The sequence below is a fragment of the Moschus berezovskii genome, chromosome 9, assembly GCF_049115385.1.
Source record: "Moschus berezovskii isolate FMDL1 chromosome 9, NW_MosBer_1.0, whole genome shotgun sequence".
Taxonomy (NCBI): domain Eukaryota; kingdom Metazoa; phylum Chordata; class Mammalia; order Artiodactyla; family Moschidae; genus Moschus; species Moschus berezovskii.
The window spans coordinates 83,681,178-83,702,673 of NC_142468.1; the positions used below are offsets into that span (position 1 = coordinate 83,681,178).

The 21,496-nt window shown below is 46.5% G+C and overlaps 1 protein-coding gene across 18 annotated transcripts in view; it reads left to right on the forward strand.

The window, feature by feature from the left end:
• The window catches only part of PDE8B (phosphodiesterase 8B), a 352,403-nt gene that overhangs the window by 254,965 nt on the left and 75,942 nt on the right, over positions 1–21,496 (forward strand). For all 18 annotated transcript variants that reach the window (XM_055436840.2, XM_088839884.1, XM_088839887.1 and 15 more), the window contains 4 exons: positions 2,841–2,919; positions 7,084–7,224; positions 8,557–8,645; positions 10,968–11,028. In XM_055436840.2, the coding sequence (XP_055292815.2) occupies positions 2,841–2,919; positions 7,084–7,224; positions 8,557–8,645; positions 10,968–11,028 (370 nt within the window). The remainder of the gene's footprint in view (positions 1–2,840; positions 2,920–7,083; positions 7,225–8,556; positions 8,646–10,967; positions 11,029–21,496) is intronic.

The window sequence follows — 21,496 nt, forward strand, 5'->3', positions numbered from 1 at the left end:
CTGGTGCTGGCCTGGGTGCTAGACCCAAAGGCCTGAGCGCACTTGCGATGAGACTAGGTCTTGCTTGCTTCTTCGTAAGGCGCGGTGCACTCATGACTTTGGTAACAATTTTAAAGTCCTCCTTGATTCTTTTTCACGTTTTAAATGTCATGTTTACAAGTACAGCATTGCTAACAGGACAGTATGCAGCTCATATTAGGTAGGCTGTAACGACTGACTTTATTTTTTGTTTTAATTGAAGTATAGCTGCTGTACCATATGTTACAGTATGTGGTGTGCTGAGTCACTCAGTCACGTCCAGCTCTCTGTGACCCCATGGACTACAGCCCACTGGGCTCCTCTGGCCATGGGATTCTCTAGGCCAGAATACTGGAGTGGGTTGCCACGTCCTCCTCCAGGGGATCCTCCCAACCCATAGTCGAACCCAGGTCTCCTACATTGCAGGCAGATTCTTTACCATCTGAGCCACCAGGGCAGCCCAAGAACACTGGAGTGGGTAGCCTCTCCTTTCTCCAGGAGGTCTTCCTGACACAGGAATCGATCTAGGGTCTCCTGCGTTGCAGGTGGATTCTTTACCAACCGAGCTACCAGGGAAGCCCCTATGTTACAATACAGCAATCCATAATTTTGAAAGGTTATGTTCCACTTGTAGTTGTTATAAAGTATTATTATGCAGTGTATCCCTATAGCTTATTTTATGCCTAATAGTTTGTGCCTCTCTCTCCCCTCTCCCCAGTGGCAGCCACTAGTTTGTTCTCTGTATCTGTGAATTTGCTTTTTGTTATACTCACTGGTTTGTTGATTTTTTTAGATTCCACATATAAGTGATAGCATATAGAGTTTTTCTTTTTCTATAGTATTTTTATTTGACTGATCTCACTTAGCATAACACCCGCCAAGTCCATCCATGTTGCTGCCGATGGCAAAATTGTGTTCTTTTTGTGGCTGAGTAATATTCCATTGTATATCTACACCACATCTTTATCCATTCATCTGTCAATGGGTACTTAGGTTGCTTCCATGTCTTGGTTATTGTGAATAAAGCTGTTATGAATATTGGGGCACATGTGTGCTTTTTAATTAGTGTGTTTGTTTTCATGGATGTATACCCAGGAGTGGAATTGCTGGGTCATGTGATAGTTCTGTGCCATATGGTAGTTCTGTTTCCAGTGTTTTGAGAAACATAGTTTGGGGCAATTCGAATAAGAAAACACCTCACCCTATTGGGCATCTTGGCTGAGTGGGGTTCATGTCTCCTCCGCTCACCTCCATCACGATTACTTACTGGACTTACCCTCCCACACTGGCACCTTCATCTATGCAGGGGCAGGGACACCACCCGTCAGTGGACTGAAATCCTTCATTTTCGAAGAGGGTTGCCTTGCTACTGTTGAAAGCAGTTCTTGGTTTGATGTTTCAGATACACTCATGAGAAAGTATAAGTTATAATTAACTTTTCTTCTCACCAACAGCCTTTGAAAGCTTTAGAGAACAAAGAATTGTTCTGAGATCTTGCAAATAATATTAAGTACTATGTCTTGAAATCTTATATTGTCCCAAGTACTTTGAGACATAGCTCATATAAACTATCTATGTTGAGTCTTAAAACAAAATTTAAAGAATCTGCCAGCAATGTAGGAGACCCAAGTTCGATCCCTGGGTTGGGAAGATCCCCTGGAGAAGGACATGGCAACCCACTCTTGCCTGGAGAATTTCATGGACAGAGGAGCCTGATGGGCTACAGTCCCTGGGGTCACAAAGAATCAGATGTGACTGGTCAACTAACACCTCACTTCATTTTATAGATGAGGAAACTGGGACCCAGCAAAGAGAAAACATTGCCCAGGGTCCCATAACTGGCAAAATACTGAACCAAGTTTCACCCAGTTTTTTCCTACTCTCTGCCTTGTAAACAGTTCAAAGTAAAATGGCAAAGTTAGATGCTTTATGAGAGAAAAAAGGAATAATGTTTTAAGAGTTTGTTTTATGAGAAGAAACATCTGTCTAGTAAATTAACATTTTTTGTGGGAGTAATGTGTAAGAAAGCCTTCACTGGACTTGTTTAAACAGCCAGCATGAATAAGGAAGCTCTGGAAACTAGGCACATCCTTCCTGAGTTAGATGATAAGTAGCTTACTGTATCTGGAGTTGCTCCAGGTTGTAGGGTAGCTAGAATGTTATGTGAGAAATTGAAATGACTTTAAATATTCCAGATATACAAGGAAGGTCATCAAGAATAGTGCCCACCTGGAGACCTGTAAAATGAACCAGGCAAGAGGAATTCTGCCCTCTTTGCCTTTCATCAGACAGTGGGTATAGTTGAAAGCAAAGTAGCATAAACGCTTCTTAACTAAGGTCAGCAAAGTAAGAAAAGAAAAAAAAAAACTGTTTCTGTGTCTGTTGCAAAAGGCCAGACTACCTCAGATCCAATATGGGTTTAATGCGGTTTTCCCAGCTGGTGGGGATGGGACTGCTCCATGACAGTGCTGTGAATGGAGCAGCAGATGTCACTGACGTAGAACACGGGCGCCTCTGAGACCGGCTTCTGCACGTCTCTTTCCTTGTGTCCGTATGAAGGTTTCATCCAGCACACACAGGTCATTTCGTGACCCATGACAATTGGCTGGGTAACTTTCTTCTCTTTGTGTGATATACGTAGAAGTATCTGCTATTGTTTATTTCATTTGAAAGGTTAGGTTTCTTTTTTTTCCCCTCCAAAACAGAATATCAAAAGGTACTTGGTTTTCATGAATCTGAGGAACTGTCTACTTTGATAAGTTAACAGATGAAATGCTCATGGTTTTCTCACAGAACTAACATGAATCTTTTGCAACTTTCAGGGCCTGTAATTCGGTGTTTACAGCATTAGACCACTGTCATGAAGCCATAGAAATCACAAGCGATGACCACGTGATCCAGGTATGGGGCACTTTTTATCTTTAGACATCAAAAGAGAGCCTTTCAAGCCTGAGCCACCCTTTTTTGAGCACTTTGCTGTAATTCTCACATTTCAGCACATCTTCTTTGGAGAAAGGAACATCAAAGTATGTAAGGAAAACTGATACTCTTCAGCTGAGAATTAGATACTCAGTAGGAATAAAAATTAGTTCAGATCAGAACCTGCGGTTTCTCTGACAGAGATGGGGTAAATTCTTGAAACTTTGCGGAAAGACATTGTTTATACCAAAGTATGTCAGAACCATAAATACTTATAAATGCCTTGGGAACAGAATATTATCAGTGGTCCTCATTGATTTGCCTACAGTTGGTATTCCAGTTATAAAGCACTCTTATATAACATAGGGCTTCCCAGGTGGCACTAGTGGTAAAGAATCCGCCTGCAATGCAGGATGCTGGGGTTCAATCCCTGGGCTGGGAAGATTCCCTGAGGAAGAGCATGGCAACCCACTCCAGTATTCTCACCTGGAGCATTCCATGGACAGAGGAGCCTGGTGGGCTACAGTCCATAGGGTCCCAAAGAGTCAGACATGACTGAAGTGACTTGGCATGTATGCTTAGATAATATTAAAGTCATCTTCCTAAGGAAATGTGTTTGGCAGACAAACCTTTGTGGGAAGAAAGCTGTCTTATTATTTTTGGAAGGTAGGAAATCCCATGGACAGAGGAGTCTGGCACGCTATAGTAAATCCATGGGATCACAAAGAGTCAGACACGATAGAGCAACTAACACCACAAGACATTTACACTTAGAAAATATTCTGAAATGTAGACTTTGCACTGCTGGGCACTGGCCTGCCTGGCCTTGGTTTGCACCGTGGCACTGGGTGTGAGAGCACTCGCTGCCCTTGGCAGAGATAAAAGACTGTGTCCAGCACAGCGCACACGATGGCCCCTCACGTGCTTTCCTGTGAACAGCCCACTGCCCACACCGACACCCCGCTCTCACATGGGGCCACTGACAGCAGTAACCCACTGTGTGTGGGCCTGTCATCCACACGCTCGTGAGGTTATTTCATTTCCCTTCAGGAGCCCCATGAAAAAGACATACAATAATACAGATGGGGAAACCAAGGCCCAGGAAGGCCAAGGAATTTCTCCAAGGAAAACCCCAGTAATAAATACTGGAACCAAAACATCCACCTATGTCTTTCTGACTCTGGAGCCTTCCCACCTGGTTCCCTGTTTGGCTGTGGTTTTGGAATTTGTTTTCCTGGCTGTCCCATGACATGGGTCTAAAGGCTTCCTCGTGATGCTGCCCTGTCACCGGCCCACCTGCCCGCGGATCTGCCCTGAACTACAGAGAAATCAGACATGTTTCTGTTCTAGACCGGGCACAGATGCACTTCCACCTGCACTCGAACAGGCAGTTCTGTTCATGAAACACATTTGTTTTGCACCTGTCTCTTTTTCTTTCTTTGCAAGAGAAAAGCAGAAGTTTCTTCATATATACTTGCATACCAAGGAGCCATCCAGGGAAAAGGAGTGAACTCACACCTCCAGCTTTTACAGGGAAGCCAGGGGGTGGTTTTAGTGAGAGGAGAAGGGGCTGTCTGCTCTCTACCAGCTGTAATCTTGCAGAAGTCCTTTCACAGACAGACGAGTCCTTCCTTCTCCAGTTAGCTCCTGATGGTCAGGAAACCTGCATCTCTGGGAGAGGTGATGGGCCGATGGTGTCACAATCTATGAATCACCGCCAGCCTTTACCTGAAAAAGGAAGGAGCAGGGACTGGGGACGGTGGGTGCCTGGTTAGGGGAATCCTGTATTAAAAGGGAAACTGTACTGATTGCAGAGTTTCCCTTGGGGTACTATCTCAGGCCCCTTTACAAGCCTACCAGCATCCTAAATATAAAACTCAAGAACAAGGAGGAAGTTGAAGAGAGGATATTATATATAAGGGGGAAATTTAAAAGGCCTTTGTGCCATAGATCTTTAAAGGTGTCATCAAGGGTAAGTTACATCATATATGTTCTTATTCAGTACCAGAGTCCTTCTCGGGGGATTTCCGCTTCACAGGGCATTTGTCTTTTAGTGCAGGTGGCAGTAGCACTTCACATTCATAAATATTATCTCTCTCCCTTTCCATCCACTGAAACTGTTTGCTTCAAAACACTTAAGTGGTGCTTACCATGTGCCAGACGCGGTACTTAGCATTTTGCACATGCTCGTTTGTTTCTTAAAACAATTCTATGCACCAGGTACTACTGTCCGAGCCGTTTTACAGATAAGAAACTGAGGTCCAGAGAAGATCAGTGAACTGCCCGTGGTGCTGGTGATGGGCAGAGCCAGGATGTGAACTCGAGTGCCTTGGCTCCACAGTCCATGTCCTGGAGTACCTGGTGCATTGTGAGGTCGCCTGGCGCGAATGAAGGCCTATGACCTCTACCTGTCTTTACAGCCTAGTAGCAAAAGCAGAGTAAACACATAGGGAAATATGAGCATTTGGCCAATAAATAAGGAGAACAATACATTCTCAAGTATTATCCATTCCTCAGCTATTGAATGAACAGTCCTGAACATCCAAAGACAAATCTGAAGTAACCTTTGCCCTTGAGGATTTTCATGTCTAGTCGGGGAGAGAGAAAGAAAAGAATTTAGATTCAGTGTAATAAGCCGTCAGAAGTCTGCAAAGGAGAGAGTGGGAGTCGTTGGAGAGGCCCAGGCTCCAACTGGATGGGGACTTCAGGACAGCTTGCTGGGGGCGGGTGGAAATCGGAGTTGACATGACCAGGAGGTGGGGAGGGGCCTCTAGGCAGACAGCAGGTGGGCAGAGTCCCGCAGGTTGGGAGACTAGCCCAGGCCACCTAGCTGCAGGCAGGGCCGGGCCGGGGGACTGTGAGCCCGACCTGATGAGCAGGGGTCCTACTGCCTGCCCAGGCAGGGCGGCGACCACCACAGGAAAGTGACAGAAGGTCAGTGAAGACAGTGTCACTGCCCCTTCCTCTTCAGGGACCCCTGGAAGGCCCGAGAGCCACCGCCCAGCCCCTCCTCCTCCCAGGGCAGACTGTGCTAGTAGAAGCCGGCTTCCCCAGGGAGCAGCTCCCCACGTGTCCCTGCATCACTGTGTTCCCCACTGCTGTCATCCCCGTGGAGAGCAAAAGTGATTCCATGTGCAAGACCGTTTCTGAAGCAGCAGGTGGATGTCAGTTATGCCCAAAGAAATCCGTGACCAAGATGCAGTGCGCTCACCTTCTCCCCACGGTCTTGTTGCTTGTCCCCTCCACTCAGCTGCTCATCTGGTGATTCTGTTCTTGAGAAGAAATGGGAGGCTGTGGATAGGAGCTGGGAGTCAGCCGAGGTGATAGCTCTAAATTCCAGGGCCCTGGACAGAATTTTGGAAAGAAACTTTTGAGCCTGCCCATCCCAGCCTGTGCTCGGTGGGGACGATGCGGCAGGCCTGCACTGTGCCCAGCCGCGAAAGGACTGCCTCCTGCCCAAGGTTTTTAACTGAATTTATGCTTCAGTTAGACCAGAAGTGGCCCCAAGGCATAGCATTGGTTAATAGACAGTGGCAATTACCTATTAATATTATCTAGACACGAGAGATCAAATTGCTTCCTTGTAGAAAGGTGACTAAGAGAAGCCACGACCTGTTGAGTGGAGTTCTAGTTAATTATTTTTTCAGACTTTTTTCTGACATGGACCATTTTCAAGTCTTTATTGGATTTGTCACGATATTGCTTCTGTTTTATGTTTTGGCTTTTTGGCTGTGAGGCATGTGGGGTCGAATCCACATCCCCTGTGTTGGAAGGTGAAGTCTTAACTACTGGGTCAACAGGGACATCCCTCTAGTTAATTTTCATGTTCCTTTTTTTTCTGCCTTTTTCCTTATTTCGTGGGCAGTGGGTGATGAATAAGGCCCATTGGAAGCTGGCACTAGTAGATAAAGGTTTCTTGCTGTTTTTACTGCTGAAGAATTTCTTCCAGTTTCCAGAGGGCCCGGGGTGCTGGGATGGCAGAATGAGCGCATTACTGGTCAGGAGGGAGCCCACCCACTTGGGTTGGGAAGCTCATCCCGACCCATATCAGAGAACGCTGGCCCAGGGCACGTTTTCTGTGCCCTGACAAGTGTTCTGCAGGCACACAGCATCGTCTCCTGACCCATACCCACTTCCCATTCACAGTATGTCAACCCAGCCTTCGAAAGGATGATGGGCTACCACAAAGGTGAACTGCTGGGGAAAGAACTCGCCGAGCTGCCCAAAAGCGACAAAAATCGGGCGGACCTTCTCGACACCATCAACACCTGCATCAAGAAGGGCAAGGTGGGTGAAACCAAGCCCCTCCACAGACCCCGCCCAACTAGTATGTCGTCTCTTTCACATGGGCTTCTTTAATAATGTTACAGTTAAGTGAAGAATCTCTTATGTCTGTAAGATGAGTGCAAATCTGAGCTAATTTTGGAGAGCAGGCAAATCTGGTGCTTATCACGATGATGTAGAATCTGAAGATTTTGTACAAGGAATATTTCTTCCTTCATGTGATTATATCTCACCTGTGATGGCTGGAAATTCATACCTATCTCCAAGCAGAGTTCCTCCCAGGGTTTAGTTTATCCAGAGTTTGAAGGACTAGGATTGAGTATCAGTATTTACATGCTTCATAGGCCCACTTTTCAAACAGTTTTTTTTTCTATTCTCTTTACTCATCACGTGATGTAGAATCTGAAGAGCCTGGGCATTTTCTTGGAAGCATTCAGATGCTTTCTTTGCTGTGAAGGAGTTCGGTAGCTTTGCATTTATTCATTGGGGGACCATTTTATGGGAATACAATAAGTTTGGATTATATATGATGGCCAGAATTAATAGAAGAATATTAGGGGAGTGAGACCAAAACGGAAGCAAGACAAGTCCTCCAAAATAGTTTGCTGGCAGAGTGCTGCCACACACCTGGCGGCCCCAGCCTGCATTCCAGTTGGCCCTCCCGTGTGAGTATTTGGGTGAGAAGAGGCGGCAGAGCATCTCACGTCCTGACTCAGCCACTTCCTCCCAAAGCAGTGGAGGTGCCACAGTCTCCCCCTGGAGGCCGCCAGGCTCTTCGTCCTGCCCAGTTCCCCAGGGTCTGGATGCGGGAGGAAGCTCACACTCCCCTTTGCCTCATCCATGGAACCTACCAGGAGCCAGGCTAAGCCCAGAGAAAGCTTGACTGGAGGCCCCAGAGGATAGTAGAAGGGGAGCTGAGCTAGATTTAGAACCACATTTTCTGCTTCCTCATGTGGGCAAATTAGTTCGCGTCGCTGAGCCTCAGTGGCAGATCTACAACTGAAGGGTGATGAACACCAGGCTCGCCGGTTGTCATAAAGACCTCGAGAGAGAGCTTATAGAATTCCTTGACCTGGTGCCACCACACCCATGAGGCTGAGAGCCCGGAGCCTGGCAGGGGCAGCCTGGCTGTGGGAGGGCTCGTTCCTAGTGGGCCTTGTGCCCCTGAGTCTGAGCCTGTGTCCTCAGCGCCACGGTGGGCGCAGCTAGAGAGCAGTGCTCTGTGGGGTGTAGGAACAGCGTGCGGGAATTTCACCGCTGAGCGTGATGAGACCCTCTGTAGGAGCCGCCGAGTGCCTGGACGGAAGATCTTGAGAGCTCTCTCTGTCCGTGTAGGAGTGGCAGGGAGTCTACTATGCCAGACGGAAATCCGGCGACAGCATCCAGCAGCACGTGAAGATCACGCCAGTGATCGGCCAAGGAGGGTGAGCGCCGACTCTTGACCTCTGCTATTTGCGGGGCCCCTGTGGGCGTTGGGTGTGTATATGGGAAGGGCACGTGGGTTAAACGCACCAGTACAACAGGACTGGGCGTGTCACAATGCCTGCCGCGGCCGCCTCCATGCGGCCACTGAACAAATCAGCCCTCTTCTCCTGCCCGTGGGCCTTATGAAGCCTCAGCCCAGCTGTCCACCTCCACCTGGTTGTCTGTGGTTGTCCCCACGCCCCAAGGGGCCAATTTCTAGACCTTCCCTTGTCATCGCTGCAACCACAGAACTTCGGGGCTCCCTGTCTCAGCCCCGCCTGGGAGCCGAGCTCCTCTCCTTGGGGTACCGGCTCTGTGATGATCCTCTCCAGGCCTTGGGGTTCATTCCCGAGGGGAGAGAGCACGAGGGTCATGCTTAGGACAGAAAGGTGTCTGACCAGAAGCTGAGGCCTCTGATTCCAGGTAACCTCAGCTTACCAGAGGAGCCTATTCATTTGCAGAGAAACAAAGAAAATGTGCAATTCCTTTTCCTTCTCCCAGTTGTTTTGTGAGAAGGTTTACAGAGCCAAACAGGACCCCTAACCGCACCCCACCGAGGAGCCTTTGTAAAGGAGCCTAGAGTCAACCAACCAGCCTCTTACTGTAGGTTTACAAGGTATACACGCCGTTGGGTGACATTTTGCAAACAGAGCAGTTACGGTGTGAAGAACCAGAAAGGACAGCCCTGCCTGCGACTGACTGTGTGTGTCAGCCGCTCAGTCGTGTCCGGCTCTTTGTGACCACGTGGACTGTAGCCCAGCAGGCTCCTCTGTCCAAGGAACTCTCTAGACAAGAATACTGGAGTGGGTTGCCATTTCCTCCTTCAGGGGATCCTCCTGATCCATGGATCGAACCCAGGTTCCAGCGGGCAGATTCTTTACTGTCTGAGCCACTGGGGAAGGTTGGAAGACATTCTGTAGCCAGCAAAATGTCTGTAGGGTGTTTCCCCTCCAATTTCACTTACTGGTTAGTTTTGAAACTGTCCCCTGCTCAGGTCAGAGACCACTGTCCCGTGTTTCCTGCCACTCTGCTTCACTGCAGGTGGTGTGGGCACTGGCACGCCCTGACCGGGGGTCATGAGCTTGCAGAGAAAGGCCCCCAAGGGCCCCCCCACCCCCACTGAGCACACAGGCCTCTGCAGGGCCGTTTCCAGCAGCAGTCAGAACTCAGGGCCACGCCGGCCGTCACGTCCTTGTTTCCGACTTCATGCGGGAACTATGTTTTCAACCAAAGATGCACTTGTGTGTGGTGTGTGACCAGAATTATTAGCTTACAAAGCAGAGGAGACCATGTTACTGTTTGGTGATTTCTGTCAGGATGAATTCTTCTGATCTTTCTGATTTTATGGGTAAGAGCAAGAAGTTTTATTGTCCAGAGGCAGTGTTATTTTTCCCCCCAGTATTTTTCCCCCAGTGAACTGTCAGAAGAAAGTCTTATTTAGGGTAGGGATATTTTACCTCTTCCTATTTAGTGAAGCTCAGTACAGAATAACCAGCATATTCGGTTCTCTGTTCAGAGTCCTTCAGAGAAACCTGAACCAAAGAGAGACAGAGGCAGAGACACAGAGACGAGGCTCATTACTGTGGGACCTAACATGGCCTTGTGAGGTTCTAGCTGCACTCGAGAAGAGTCTGCCTGGAGCTGATCTCTGTGCAGGACTAAGGCACTTGTTGTCTTTTCCATCTCCTTGCGGTGATGGCCAAGACCACAGGCTGTCTTGGGATTCTGTCCATGACCTTAAAATGAGAGGACTTTTCTCCGCCCTAAAAAATGCCATCATGTACAGTGACCAGGCTGTGAAAGAATATGGAATATTAAATATAAAGAGAGCAACCATGGACTTTGGTCAGCATCCAAATGAGTCTTGACCTTCTGTATAAGCTTTAAAAGTGGTCATGTCTGCAGAGTTAAAACCCATTTTGTTTGGAGTAGCATTTCATCCTGTCACCAAGGCTGTCTGGGAGCCAGCCCTCAGGAGTCAGTTAGAATGAAGTATCCATTAAGAGAGTGTTTCTGAGCCAGCTATGATTAAAAGGAAAGCCCAGTTTTTGAAGGCAGGTGTAGACTGTGTGTAAAAAAAAAAGAAAAGAGGTATCTTTTATAGATTGTGTTTCATTGGAATTTAAAACCTGCCCCCCCCCAAAAAATAAAATAAAATAAAACCTGCCCCAGAATGGGTCCTGGAGTTTTACTTAAAGAAGATTTTGTTGATGTTTTTGTTTGCTGCCTTGTTGAATTGTCCCATATCTGACTCACTAATAACGGATCATTTATGTTATTAGGAAAATCAGGCATTTCGTCTCCCTCAAGAAACTGTGTTGTACCGCTGACAAAAACAAGCAGGTAAGGCATGCAGTCTGCTTCATCTGCTTTGTCGGCATGACCATGTGTTTGGTACCCTCTCACCACTGCTCTGGGTTTGTCTGTATCTACGGTAGTTGCCAATTTAGAGGCTTTAGGGCAAAATTAGGCCCTTAGACAGAGTAAAAGAAAAGATTCTCCAGCAAGCCTATGCACTTTATTAGTAATGCTACATAGGTTATGATTTAGCTTGTGACTGAACAGCGCAGGACCAATATATTTAATGAGATCATAAAATGTTTTTTCTTCCAAATAAAAGCTGTTCTAATTTTCTGCCTTAATTTCTTACATGAAAAGTATATATTTATTTGAGCATTTCACCCCTGTAAATTCATGTCAAAAACAGAAATCGTTTCCAATTAGTCCTGCGATTTTCTTTAACTATTATATCATGCAGAACAATCGGAGAAGGCAATGGCACTCCACTCCAGTACTCTTGCCTGGAAAATCCCATGGACAGAGGAGCCTGGTAGGCTGTAGTCCATGGGGTCGCGAAAAGTCAGACACGACTGAGCGACTTCACTTTCACTTTTCACTTTCATGCACTGGAGAAGGAAATGGCAACGCACTCCAGTGTTCTTGCCTGGAGAATCCCAGGGATGGGGGAGCCTGATAGGCTGCCGTCTATGGGGTCACACAGAGTCGGACAGGACTTAGCAGCTGCAGCAGCGTGCAGAGCAATATATTTGAGTGTTTTCTGAAGTAACAGAATTTTAATAAGTTGCTGTATTTAGGAACTTTATTTAGGTAGTTTTATCATAGAGAGCAGCAATGGTGTTGGCGTTTTTTTATTTTTGATTTATACTTTAGTATTGGATTGTGTGTATTTTCACTTTATGCTTTAAAGTTTGTAGATTAAAAGCTATTCAACAAACAGAATTACCAATGGTCTATTTTTTAATAAAAATTATTTATTTAGATATACTCAATATGAAATATTGGGTAAATTTCAGTACAACATAGTGATTCACAATTGTTTAAAGGTTACAGTCCATTTATAGTTATTATGAAATATTGCCTATAATCCCTGTGCTGTGCTATATGTCCATGTGGCTTGTTTATTTGATACATAGTAGTTTATGCCTCTTAATTCCCCACCCAGTTTTCCTCTCCTCCCTTCCTTCTTCCAACTGGTAGCCACTAGTTCTCTATACTAGTCTTTCTTTTTGTTCATTTATTTTATTTTTTATATTCCACATATAAGTGATATCATAGTCTTTCTCTGCCTTATTTCACATAATACCCTCCAAGTCCATCCATGTTGTTGCAAATGGCAAGATTTCATTTTTTATGGCTGAATAGTATTCCATTGGGTGTGTTTGTGTGTGTGTGATCTATCTTTTAAAACCTTTCAAACATGGCCTTTGACTTAGATGAAGATTTTAACCGAAGGGACAGTGTCTGTCAAGGATATGAAGGGCTTCAGGGCATAATCCCTTTTTGGGTAACATGTCGGAGACTTGGGAGATGATTGGGGTCAGGAGGAAGCCTGGCCAGGCAAGGAGGTAAAGTAGAGAATGGCAGACTAAAGATTCCTGGGCTCTTCCCAGTGAGAAGGTGGCTTCCAAGGACACAGGCTGAGTACAGTGAGCTTCCCGCTGGTATGTAAACCTTTGGAAGGTGTCCACGCACGTGCTTCTTTAGAAACTAAAGATTCAGTATTTGTATACATTGTGAAGTGATCACCGCAGTAAGTCTAGTTAAGATCTATAACCATACATAGTTACAGTTTTTTCTTTTAATGAGAACATTGAATACCAACTCTTAGCAAATTTCAGATATGCAACGTGGCATTACTAACCGTAGTCCACATTATACTCGACATCCTCAGGACCTACTTGTTATAACCGGAAGCTTGTGCTTTTTGAGCCCCTGCATCCCTTTCACCCACCCCACCCCCACCTCTGGCAACTGCCAAACTGTTATCCGTATGAGTTTTTGTTTTAGACTCCACGTATAAATGATAACATATTGTATCTGTCTTTCTCCACCTGACTTACTTCACTTACCATGGTGCCCTCAAGGTCTGTCCATGTTGTTTCAAAGGGCAAGATTTCCTTCTTTCTGGTGGTTAAATAATATTTCATTGTATGTGTAGAAACCACGTTTTCTTTATCCATTCAGCCATCCATGGATGCTTGGGTTGTTTCCATGTTTTAGCTGTTGTAAATAACGCTGCAGTAAACATGGGCTGTATATACCTTTTCAGTTCAGTTCAGTCATTCAGTCATGTCCGACTCTCTGCGACCCCATGAATCACAGCACACCAGGCCTCCCTGTCCATCACCAACTCCCGGACTTCACTCAAACTCATGTCCATCGAGTCGGTGATGCCATCCATCCACCTCATTCTCTGTCGTCCCCTTCTCCTCCCACCCCCAATCCTTCCCAGCATCAGAGTCTTTTCCAATGAGTCAACTCGTCGCATGAGGTGGCCAATATACCTTTTAGAGCTAGTGATTTTATTTCCTTTGGATAAAGACCCAAGAGTGGAATTTCTGGATCATATGGTAGTCCCATTTTTAATTTTTTTAAGAACTTCTCTGCTGCTACCCATAGTGGCTGCACCAGTTTACATTCCCACCAGCAGTGCGCAGGGATTCCTTGTCCTCGACATCCTGGACAACTCCTGTTATTTGTTTTTTATTTACTTTTTGGTAGTAGCCATTTTAATGAGTGTGAGTTTATATCTCATTATGGTTTTGATTTGTATTTCCCTGATAATTAGTGACGTTGAAAACCTATTTGTGTACCTGGAAATCTTCTTTAGAAAAATGTCTGTTTGAATCCTCCACACATTTTTTTAATTGGATTGTTTGTTTGCTCTTGCTGTTGAGTTGTATGCTTTCTTTTTATTTTTTAGATGCTAACTCCCTTATCAGCTATGTGATTTACAAATATTTTCTCCCATTTGGTATGATATCTTTTCATTTTGTTGATGACTTTGTGTAGTCCCAATTATTTATTTTAGGGGTCTTTGTTTGCCCTTGCTTTTGCTGTCAAAAAATCACGCCAAGACCAATGTCACGGAGCTTATCTCCTATGGTTTATTCTAGGAGTTTCATGATTTCAGGTCTTATGTTCAGAACTGTAATCAGTTTTGAGTAGATTTTTGTGTATGGTGTAAGATAGTAGTTCAGTTTCATTCTTTCCCATGTGGGTATTTAATTTCCAGCATCATTTACTAAAGAGACTATTCTTTCCTCTTTGTATATTCTTGGCTTCTTTGTCATAAATGATTGATCATATATGTATGTGGGTTATATCTGGACTCTCTGTTGATCTACATCAATGGGTCCATTGATCCCTGTGTCTGTTTTTATGCCAGTACCGTCCCGTCTTGACTACTATGACTTTGCAGCATAGTTTGGAAGAACAAAGTGTGATGCCTCCAGCTTTGTTCTTCTTTCTTAAGAGTATTAGAAAAGCATTCCAGAATAACAAAAGCAACCATGTAGATAAAGATGCCTCCATCAGCACGGTTTTGTCTGGAATCAAGCCGCTTTCACTGAGCACATTTCTGGCGCAGAGATTTCTGTAGAAACTGAGACCTGTGGCGTTACTACGTCTCCAGTCAGTTAAGCGTTAATACCATAAGTCCGTGCAGAGAAGCAAGCCCTTGGAGACCTCTGAGGAAGGAGGGGAACTGTCTTTCATAGGTTAAAAAAAATAATTCAGCCGCCAGGTTTAGACAACGCAGGCGGAAGGATGAGGTCTGCATGAGAGGTGAAATGGGTGCAGGGAGAACCATAGGCCATCCTGGGGCTTTTTAGAGACACACTGGTGAACCCAGGCAGTGCAAGCCAGCGTACGGGCTGTGCAACCACAGTGCAGCACACAGGCCCACGGGGGCTCGTTCGCGCCTTTTCAGAAGTGAGTCAAGTCAGCCCACGTCCAGGACCAAGCGCAGCCTCCGCCACTAGCCGGGCCTTGCTCCTTCTCCTTTCACTGTCCCTTTAGGGAACGGGACCCTGTTTCCTGTTGTCCTTCTCCCTGCAGCTCCACGTCCCCAGTTCTGCCAGCCATCCATGGTCCCGGCCCAGAAACAGCAAGTTCCAGCTCCGTCCTCAAGCCCCTGAAGTGCCTTCTTTGCGTGTATCACGCCCACCTTACGATGCTGCCCGTGTGCCTCCCTCCTCTTCCCTCCGGCAGGGTCCTGGGCTGTGCTCGTCTTTGTGTGCCTGTGCCGCCTGGCACGTAGTGGGTTCCCAGGCTGTCGGTGAGCTGGGGTGGACTTGAATGTCCTGGTCCTGGCTTCTTGCCACCTGTAAGCTCTTCCTGCCTCCTGGGGTGGAGATGAGCCGTTTGCACAGGACTTAGGGATGCAGAAGAAGAGGGGCCACCTCCTCTTTTCTGAGGCTTGGAATAGAAATGTCTTTACTGCCATAAATTAGCTGCTGTTCTGAGAAGGGTGAAAACGCGGGACTCAGATGTCCTGAGCCATTGACGTCACCCAGTGGAGCTACACTGGCCTGGAGAGACACTTTAGACTTTCCCATAACAAAGGATTTTTATATCTCTGGCCAGCCATGGTGTTTTTCCTCCTCATCAAAGGAGGCCGCAGTGAATAGTGATGGGTCTGTGACAGGAAGGCTCCCTGGGGGGTGGGAGCAGCCCGTCTACAGGCAGCTCCAGTAGCGCGGCTTTCTGGGGTTTAGCCCTGACGTCAGAATCCACCCGTGGGTCTGCATTTTAACAAAGGATGAAATTGGAAGCCAGGCTGCTGTCTGCTCGGTGATGCTTGAAATCAGCAAAGATATTTTTTTCCCTGGATCTTTCCTAGAAGCACAGCCCACCTAATAAGCATCTCCTGAAAAGATTCCCTTGTTCCTGTAAATTTTTGCCAAAGGGCTGGAAATGCCCCGAGAGGTTTGTCTGCTGTCAACACCAGCTCCCCCTGCAGAACTGTCACACTTTCTCCCCAGATAAAGCATTAATATTAAACAGCTGTTCTGTCTGGTTCCAGGGACACAGTCTCTGCCCCAGAAGCCATGGGGTCCACAGACAGATAAATAGGACACGTTTCTAGAGCAGAGCGTGGAGAGGTGTGAACCGGGTGCTGGAGAAGCACAAAACACAGGACCGAATGAGGCTGGCTAGGATTTTTTAGGTGTCCTCTAGGACAGAGGGCTACAATCTACGGGCCAAACGTGGCCTGCTTTGTAAATAAAGTTTTATTGACTCACAGCCTCACTCTTGGTTACATAGCACCTGTGGCTGCTTTTCTTCTACAACAGCAGGGTTGAGCAGGTACAGTGGAGACCATGTGGCCAGCAAATCCTAAAATAAGTGCTCTCTGGCCCTTTACAGAAAAAATTTGCCTACCTCATTTCTAAAAGGTGATTTTCTTTCTTGGACCTCCTACTTTCTGAGGTCAGGGACCATCTGCCAGTCCCCTGGGGCAGGGCCCTCTCCATGCCTGTGGGACTTCAGGGATCTGCAAAGCACAGTCCAGGGGTCAGACATGTATAGCGGAAGGAGGCTTCCGGGATCCCAGCTTTACACCAGCTCTTCCTAAGCTGGCCTTGTCAAAGCAGAGGGGGTCTCAACATTGCCTCCCCCATAACGCCCACCCCCAGCCCAGTTTCAGTGCAGCCCACATTCTCATTCCTGCAAACCTTGGCCATTAGAATATGGGGAGCATCAGTCAGTTCAGTCGCTCAGTCGTGTCCAACTCTTTGCGACCCCATGGACTGCAGCACGCCAGGCCTACCTGTCCATCACCAACTCCCGGAGTTTACCCAAACTCATGTCCATTGAGTCAGTGATGCCATCCAACCATCTCATCCTCTGTCACTCCCTTCTTCTGCCTTCACTCTTTCCCAGCATCAGGGTCTTTTCCAATGAGTCAGTTCTTCATATCAGGTGGCCAAAGTATTGGAGTTTCATCTTTAGCATCATTCCTTCCAATGAATATTCAGGATTGGTTTCCTTTAGGATGGACTGGTTGGATCTCCTTGCAATCCAAGGGACTCTCAAGAGTATTCACCAATGCCACAGTTCAAAAGCATCAATTCTTTGGCGCTCAGCTTTCTTTAGAGTCCAACTCTCACATCCATACATGACTACTGGGAAAACCATAGCTTTGACTAGACAGACCTTTGTTGGCAAAGTAATGTCTCTGCTTTTTAATATGCTGTCTAGGTTGGTCATAGCTTTTTTTCCAAGGAGCAGGGCGTCTTTTAATTTCATGGCTGCAGTCACCATCTGCAGTGATTTTGGAGCCCCCCAAAATTAAGTCTGTCACTGTTTCCACTGTTTCTCCATCTGTTTGCCATGAAGTGATGGGATCAGATGCCACGATCTTAGTTTTCTGAATGTGGAGTTTTAATCCAACTTTTTCACTCTCCTCTTTCACTTTCATCAAGAGGCTCTTTAGATCTTCTTCACTTTTTGCCATAAGGGTGGTATCATCTGCATATTTTAGGTTATTGATATTTCTCCCAGCAATCTTGATACCAGCTTGTGCTTCATCCAGTCCAGCATTTCTCATGATGTACACTGCATATGAGTTAAATAAGCAGGGTGACAATGTACAGCCTTGACATACTCCTTTCCCAATTAGGAGCCAGTCAGTTGTTCCATGTCCAATTCTAACTGTTACTTCTTGACCTGCATACATATTTCTCAGGAGGCAGTTCAGGTGGTCTGTTATTCCCATCTCTTTCAGAATTTTCCACAATTTATTGTGATCCACACAGTCAAAGGCTTTGGCATCGTTAATGAGGCCGTAGATGTTTTTCTGGAACTCTCTTACTTTTTTGATGATACAACGGATGTTGGCAATTTGATCTCTGGTTCCTCTTTTCTAAATCCAGCTTGAACATCTGGAAGTTCACAGTTCACGTACTGTTGAAGCCTGGCTTGGAGAATTTTGAGCATTCCTTTGCTAGCATGTGAGATGAGTGCTATTGTGCGGTAGTTTGAGCATTCTTTGGCATTGCCTTTCTTTGGGATTGGAATGAAAACTGACCTTTTCTAGTCCTGTGGCCACTGCTGAGTTTTCCAGATTTGCTGGTATATTTTAGGATTTGAAATAGCTCAACTGGAATTCCATCATCTCCACTAGCTTTGTTCGTAGTGATGTTTCCTAAGGCCCACTTGACTTTGCATTCCAGGATGTCTGGCTCTAGGTGAGTGATCACACCATAGTGATTATCTGGGTTGTGAAGATCTTTTTTGTGTAGTTCTGTTTATTCTTGCTGGGGAGCATAGTGCTCTCAAACACCAGGAGTCAGTGGCAGGCTTGGAGCCCTGGGGCAAGTGTGGGGCTGCAGCTGGTGACGTCCGTCAGACTGCGTCACCTGGTCCCTGTTCTCATGGAGGAGGGGACACGCAGCCATAGCAAAGCCTCTGGGGGAGGCACATATCTCGTGTCCAATAAGAGGAAGTGGTTTTGTTGTGAAGTCAGCACAGCCCACCCAATGAGCCGCTCCTAAAATGACTCCCTTGTTCCGGGGTAAATAGCAGGAGAAAATCATGGCCGGACTCGGAGGAGGTGGTCTGCTTTCTGACTAATTAACATTACAGGACATAGGCTGGTTGAGAGCAGACTGAGACCAGTTTGACCCGGACTTAGCACAGGGCTTTCCAGAGCTAGACAAGAGAAATTCCTGCCTTCGAAATTTCACTGACCACCTCCTCACCCTCATGACAGGAAGGTTGTTTCAGCCCTGGAAAATAGGAAGGACATAATCTCTGAATGAAGGAGAGCTATTTAATGTGAATCCATTTGGCTTAGTGGAATGTTTGTTTTGATCAGTGAAAACGTATGCAATCATCATCACAGACTAACATCAGTATGGGGACAGGCATTTTGAAGTGCCTGCTTTAAAAGCACTTTCACACATGTGACTTATTTTGGGGATAGTAGAGGCAGAAATAGGGACTGAATTGGCCAAGTTTGCAGTTATGAAACCTTGCTTTGAGATAAGCTTTTCAGGGTTCATACTACCATGCCATTTTATACAAGAGACTTGAATGTCTGTGGATTTTGATATCCATGCGGATGGAGGACGACCGGGGGTTGGGTCCCATGGATGCCAAGGGATGACTGTATTTTGCTTTATAGTAAACTATTTAATCTTTAGGGGAGAATAGAACTTTGCTGTAATAATAATGCATAATACTAAGCCTGTCATAATTGCCTGAAATAAGATACAAAGGATGTAGAATGCCAGGGAGTGAGAAAACGGAATGGAATAGATCTTTAGTTTTGTGAAGACTTTGAGTGGGGAAGCCCTGAAGGCAGAGGCAGTGGAAAGTTTTAAGGGATCATATGAGGCTCAGTATGGGAAAGAATTATTAGAATTGAAGTGGAATTGGTAGCCTTTATGGGTAGTGAGTTCACTACCATGGGAGGTAATCAAATAGAAGTACACTGAGCCTTCAGTGGGAAAAGCTGTCTAGGAAGGTCACTTATTGGCCAGAGGTTAGACTAGAGCAGTGGTTCTCTAAATGTGGTTCCCAGGAGCAGTAGGGGCCCCAGGAATTTGTCAGACTTACAGAACTCAACTACAGAATCAGAAATTCAGTGGGTGGGCCTGGGCAACCTGTTTGTTTGTTTGTTTATGGCTCTGCTGGCTCTTCCTCACTGTGTGTGGGCTTGCTCTAGTTGCAGTGTGTGAGCTTTGCTGTGGTGTCTCCTCTTGTTGAGGAGCACGGGTTCTAGGCATGTGGGCTTCAGTGGTTGTGGCATCTGGGCTTCATTGTCCTGTGGCACGTGGGATCTTCCTGGTCCAGGGATCGAAGCCATGTTCCCTGCATAGGCAGGCAGATTGTTAACCACTGGACCACCAGCGAAGCTCCCGTCAATCTGTTCTAATAAACCTTCCAGGTGCTTCTGACTCACTCTGAAGTTCAAGCACTGCTGGCTAAGAGGAATGGTTTCAAGACTCTTGTTATGTGAATTCCAATCACAGGTTGATGAGCAGAGGCTGTTCTGGATTTGATACAGTCAGGAGCTGCTTTTCACTTCTGGCCCTCCAGCTTTCCCCTCCTGATCTTGAGGCCTGTGACCCAGGCGGCTCAGAATCCTATGTAGCAGACAACCCCCAGCATGCTCCGTGTTCGCCCAGCTTATGCCCTAGACCTGCCCATCCCAGACTGAACTGCAGCTCATCCAATGGTAACATTCTCCAAGTGTGAACCATTATGAGATTCCAGGAACTTCGTATGAAAAAAGAACATAGATTAGCTCATTAAAGATATTTCAGTTGTATGTTGATTCCATGTTGAAACGATAACATCTTGCACATACTGTGCTTAAAATATTACACTAATTTCACCTGTTTATTTTTTAATGCAGCTACTAGAAAACGTAAAATTATATATGTGACCTGCATGTGTGGCTCTCACAATATTTCTGTTGGAGGTCTGGCCCTTCCCTTCCCTGCTGAATCATACCCCAGAGCCAGCTCCCCACACCCTCTCACAGGCGGTAGCGGGGCCCACGTCCAGCACACAGTCCAGCTCCTGCAGAGTCAGTGTGATGGGTGCTGAAGCAGACCTCCAGGAACACTTGTTTGGGATGATGTAAGGGTCACCTTTCGTTGGTTCTCAAACCGCCGCAGAAATCTAGCTGTCACTTTCCAAAGCTGTAGGGTAGACAGTGGGGAGCAAGGGCCCCCCCTCCCCCCAGCCCACTACCCCCACAGCCCTGGAGTTCCCACCCTCAGGCCGGCCTTCTCTGGGAGTGCCTGGCCTCTTGCTGCCCTGACCTCTAGTCTCCCCCATCCTGTCCCTCCAGCCAGGTGGCCCGGCTGATAGACATCTGCACGATTCAGGTGCTTACCCCCATTGTGCGCTGAACAGGGGCTTGATGCTCAGACAGCCTCACCCACCGCCTTCTCTGTAGGATGGGAAGAGTGTGGCAGGTGCAGGGACCCAGGAGGGAAAGACAGGGAGAGTCAGTGCTGGTTTCCAGTCACTGCTGATCTCCGGTGAGAGAAACATGTTTTCAGTGCATCCTAAATCCCCACTGCTTAAGATGTGTCGCATGGGGTTTTTTTGTTTTCTCTTTCCTGTGTTAACATAGAAAATGTATCCATAGAAACAAGGTGGGGAGAATGTTTTCCGTCGCCTCAATGCATTTATTACTGATGCCTCTTTGTATTTATAACACCATTATTCTTCTGCATCCTAAAAATACATTCTTCAAGTTTCTGCTCTGTGGAGGACCTCAGCATCCAGCTAATTCTACTTGGATTTTATTAGTGTGTTGATTTTACCCTCACTTTCTATACTGTTGCCTTTCGTGGCAAATGTATCCGAGATGCCATTCTCCTGCCTGTAAGAGCACAGACTCACAGAGTTGCTGAGAAGGCCGTCTTGCCCATTTCTCCCCCCAGATATGTAATACATGTCCTCTTTCAGTGAGTACTGTCTGGATTGTCTGTGTCGCCCATTTTTGAGTGATGCAGACCCTTTGCAGGTTCCTTCCATCCAGGTT